At 41.2% G+C, this 5217-nt stretch overlaps 1 protein-coding gene across 1 annotated transcript; it reads left to right on the top strand.

Annotated features, from left to right (window-relative positions):
* Nucleotides 1–3314: 3314 nt before the first annotated feature.
* LOC150086790 (uncharacterized) lies at nucleotides 3315–4226 on the top strand. The gene has a single exon (XM_090372265.1). It carries the CDS (start codon nucleotides 3315–3317, stop codon nucleotides 4224–4226), a length of 912 nt encoding a protein of 303 aa, XP_090228391.1.
* The last annotated feature ends 991 nt before the right edge of the window (nucleotides 4227–5217 follow it).

Below are 5217 nucleotides of genomic sequence, written 5' to 3'. Positions count from 1 at the left end.
CACTCTGGGGCACACGACATCCCCACGGAACTTCTTGCTCTGCAACAGCCTATAAGCATCGCAGCAACCGGAAAGTCTGTTATTTGACGCCCAGTTTATCATTGCTGATAGTCCACTGCCCGTTTAGTTTGTGTTGATATATACTTCTATTTGTTTTATTTTTATTTCTGTCTTTAATTACATTGGGTTCATTATAGGTATTAGCATTAGTAGAGGCATATGATGCGAGAAAGCAAGCTTATACAGCATCAGCCAAAAAAAAAAAAAAACCCTTCCCATTTCACCAATCCATTCGCTCCAATGTTTGTCTAGTTCTACCTTGTCTTTAAGCTGTCAAACTGTTACAACAACAGATGGAAGTTTGTTCCGGCAATTAACCACCCGCTGACTACAGGCAAATTCCCACACATCTATTCTACAATTGTTTTTTCTCAATTTTAATTTATGTTCCCTTAGGCGAATAATCTGACAAAGAGGAAGATTCCCATCAGCATTGAGAATGCTCAAACCATTCAAGGCCTTATACACCTCAGTCAGATCACCTCGCAGGTGCCTATTCTCCAGACACTTTAATTTGCAAAACTTTAAGCCTTTCTTCGTAAGAGCAAAGCTTTGTTCCATTCACTAATCTTGTTGCTCGTTCTAACAGCTCTACATCCTTCTTAAAACGAGGCCTCCAGACCTGTGTACAGTACCCAAGGTGTGGCCTCACCATTGCCTGACAAAGGGATAATCACATCCTTTTCCCTGCTAGAAAAATTCCTGTATATCACTGACAAGACACAGTGAGCTACTCTTGCAGACCATCTGCACTGCTCAGAAAACTTCATGTCTGCCTGCACAATTACCCGCAGGTCATTTTCATTCTCTACCATCCTCAGAGTAGTACTACACAGTTGATACGTTGCTCTAGGGTTACTACTACCCATATGCAGTACTTTACATTTGTCAAACTTCAGTTGCCACCTCTCAGCCCATCTGCTCAACTTTTCTAGAGTAGCGTACTGTCATAGTGTCATTAAAATGCTGCCAATCTTCATATCGTCTGCAAACTTAGACATTAAGCCTGATATTCCATAATCGATATTAATAATAAATACAGAAAACAACAATAGAGCTAACACCGAACCCTGGGGAACTCCATTGATTACCACTCTCTGTCTTCTCCCGCTCAACCATCCCTTTATCCCTATCGGCAATTTGCCTGCAATGCCACACTGACAAAGTCGTGCAGCAGTCGTCCATGTGCAACAGAATCAAAAGCCTTCCTAAGATCCAAGTATATGATATCAAAAATCATTTTTGCATCCAATTCCTTTGTGACCACATCGTAGTATCTAATCAAACTGGTCAGAAAAGACCTTCCCTTAACAGACCCGTTCTGTGTCTGAACTATTACTGCAGTCTTGTCTAATGATACTGCACATCACTTCTTTAACCAGTGACTCTATTGTTTTCCCCAGAACAGGAGTTAAACTAACTAGTTTGTAATTACCTGTGTCTCCCTTTGATCCGCCTTTGTGGATTGGGGGTCACATTTGCACATCTCCAGTCTATGGGTACCTCCCCTGAGTCGAAAGAAACTCTCATAATTATGGCTAAGGGTTTGCTTACTTCCATTGCTGCCTCCTTTAATATAACTGGATAGATTCCATCCACCCCAGGTGCCTTTCTTGTGTTTATCTTCAACAATTTCTCCTCTATTTTCCTCTCAGTTATTACAAGATTCTCTAGCTCACTGCCAGGGTTGAATACACCTCTGGCATTCCCCTTGCTGAATAACTCATCATCTATGAATGTAGATACAAAATACTTATTTAATTTGTTAGCCACCTCAGCAGGATCATCAACAGTAGAACCATCAATATCCAGTGGACAAATCTGATTCATCCCTTTCCTTCTGCAGTTTACATAATTAAAGACCTCTTTCCTATTTTTTTTTGCATCCTTTCCCAGTGATTTCTCGTAATCTGCCTTTTCCTGCCTGGCTATCCGCCTTTCCGACTTGATTACAGACCAGCTTATATCTATCATAGGCTTCTGTGTCCCCCATTAATTTTATATTTATCCCATGCATTTTTCTTCTCTGCCATATGTCTCATCAGTTCATTTGACATCCATTTAGGCCTAAACCGTGAACGATATTTCTTAGTTGGTATGTAAACCCTAGTAGCTTCTAAGATAAGTTCTTTGAATGCTTCCCATTTTGAATTTGCTGTTGGCAACATCATCAATTGGTGGTCCTGCCGTAGAGAATTTAAATACTGTCTCAGACCACCGTAGTCACCTTTACGAAAGCAATAACCCTTCCCTTTACCCCTAATGGTAGTTACCTCTTTGAGTAAATCCCACTTCAGCACACTGTGATCACTGCCACCTAGTGGTTCCTTTATCTGCAGATTCTTAATGCATGAAGAATCACTACTGTTAATCAGATCAAGAGTATTACCCCCTTTAGTTCCCTCCCGAACATGCTACTGTAGAAAAGTCATCCAATAAATCCACAAAAGCCTTACTAGTGTGTGAGTGACCAATCCACAAATTCCAGTGAATATCTGGGAACTTAAAATCCCTCTTTTATAAGACAATCTGATTTACTTGGCCACTCCATTTCGTGAGGCAAACCGAATCATCCAGCTCATTTATAGCAGGCGTGTCCCAGTGGAAGCCTATTTCTTTATATTGTGCCTCTTATTTCCACGAGGACAGCTCTAAGTGTTATTAAAGTCACGTGTATTAATAGTGTTGGAGTTTCGTATTTAATTATTTTGTGAAAAGAAAATAAATTTTTAAGTCCGTAAAAAACTTCGCATTCCACCTTGGAAAATGCATTAGTGGTGGTATGAAATAAATATTCTTGAGGCCGGCGAGAACCCAAGCGACCATCATCATTTTATCGCTTTTGGTCCTTAGTCATAAAAAGGTCGGACGTTGCTGTTTCATACGCTGCCCGTATGTACTCTGGGATAGCAATAAACAATGCAGATTTGAACAATATCTATCACTTTTAGTTTGTGTCGAAAATGATTTTTTTCCCCAAGCTATCTAGGAAGAGAAGCGCACAATCTCACAGCATTGTTCTTTGAAACAATACATTCAAGCCATTGTTCGCAATAGAGTGCCAAAATATTTAGTTCCAAGTGGAATAGTCTTTGCCGTGTTTGAATGATATTAAAATCCTCTCGAGCTTTATTTAGCCTTCACCATTTCTAGCCGTCCAGTGATTTATAAGGAGCTGAATTCCTAATTGAAAAGCCAAACATTCTGAATTATTCCAAGAACCGAACTAAAGTGTGCATTTGGCCACTGCCAACATGGCAGCAAACATACTCAGAGATGTCATTTTTAATCTCAGCCTGGCTGAAGCCCAGACTATCAGAACAATTGAAAAGCAGAGAAACCTTCGCTACGACAGTGTATTGGGACGAGGCGCATTTGGAATTGTTGTGCGATTAAGAAGAGGGAGTGACAGTAAAACAGCGTTGAAAATATCCCGACACAGCACGGATGGAGAACGAATTCTTTGGGAAAAATTGCATCATCCCAATGTCCTGGAACTAGTCGATTTCCAGTATATTAACATCGGTGGGAAAACGTTCACCCTCTTCTTTACTAAGGTCATGAATGGGAATCTAAGCAGATTTATTCAAAGAAAAATATTCAGAAATCGGGTTGATATTCTTAGCAGATTCAAAGGCCATTTCCGAGATATCCTTTTGGGCCTTCGATACTTGCATGAAAACAACATATGCCACGGTGATCTTAAATCCGACAACCTCTTGCTTGATGAGAATGGTCGCGTGGTCATTGCGGACTTCTCAGGTATTGATGAGATAAAGTCGAACAACAAGATCCTTAGTCCGGTTTATTTGCCGCCAGAAGCGTTCATATTTAGAAGAAGCAATGGCAGGGCCGCAGATCTCTGGGCTTTCGGCCTGCTATGCATCGACCTCCTCCTCCAGCACGAATATACGCTTCTTTTGACCAAAGTAAAGTGCGCTGAGGTAGATTCAGCATCCCTCATTGTAGAAAGATTACGCGGGAAATACTCCACTCCAGCCGCATGGAGCCACTTTTATCCCAACGTACACATCACAGAATTGGAAATAGTAAACACCTTTGAATTTGTGGCGCTTTTCACACGCTTGGATCCAAATGAAAGGGCATCGGCTGCAGATGGACTCAGAACGGCATATTTACAGGAATCAGGTAGGTGCTCAACGTGAACAGAAGGTCAATTTAATTTTTCTTGACAAGTGCCGTGAATAATACTGCGCCGACGTTTACTTACAACGAATTCCGCCATTTAAGTACTTAAGCACGTGCCCAAATCCCCCCTTCCTCCGACAGTTTTAATACCAAAATCTATCGATGAGCTTAATTCGTTTTCCAATGAGTATCGGTCTTCATTCCCAATCTTTAAAACTGCCTCTATCGGAAAATATTTATTTTTCTTCGAGCTCCAATTTTGTGGTGGAAATAAAGAATAACGAAGTGAAACGCGCTTAAGAAATAAAATAGACGCCTTTCATTTCTTAAGCGTATTCCACTTCGCTAGTGAAGTAATATCAGCGGCAGTACGCCGTGCCCTTTATTCCGAATCACTTGTGCGGACGGAATCGCCTCCACTTGGTAAAGAACGCTGTACGGATGAAAATGGAGTGATCAACTGAATTCACTTCCGTGTTGCTGCAAAGAAGTGAATTCGGTTCAATTCGGTTAAAACTGTCATATTCGTCCAAAACAACACTTTCATATTTGATTTAAAGGTAAGATGATGGCCTCGTGTTCTTTAACTGGTTCTTAAGTGTCCTCTTCAATCTTCAGCGTTTCGGAAGGGCATCTCTGGTCCACTGTTATTAGATAAGATTGGGGCAGATTATGCATCATTGCTCTTGCCTTCTCCCAACAGAAATTCCGTTTACATTTACATTTTGCGTCAGCGTTTCACTATTTGTCGCCTTTCTCGCGTGGAAAGCATTACTTCATTTCTGACTTAAGATGAATGGGTAAAGAAACGCACTGTTGGCGCAAATAGCTGGGAAACCCATCTGTTTAAAAGTAAGAACCCACAGCATATAAACGTCATATCACCACGTTACACACAACGCGGCGTAAAACTGTGCTGGTTGTCGCTGATACCGAAGTGTGGCGATTTCCTTCGGCCTCGTCATCTCATTCAACTGGACTACGCGTGAGAGCCGGTTTCTGTGGGAA

Source organism: Mastigoproctus giganteus, chromosome 4 (genome assembly GCF_048544385.1).
Source record: "Mastigoproctus giganteus isolate SK-2022 chromosome 4, ASM4854438v1, whole genome shotgun sequence".
NCBI lineage: Eukaryota > Metazoa > Arthropoda > Arachnida > Uropygi > Thelyphonidae > Mastigoproctus > Mastigoproctus giganteus.
The sequence above is the reverse complement of the archived record's forward strand: the minus strand, read 5'-3'. Positions and strand labels throughout refer to the sequence as shown.

Excerpts from the sequence above, each read along its gene's own strand:
- LOC150086790 (XM_090372265.1), top strand. The coding sequence starts at position 3,315 with ATGGCAGCAAACATACTCAGAGATGTCATTTTTAATCTCAGCCTGGCT.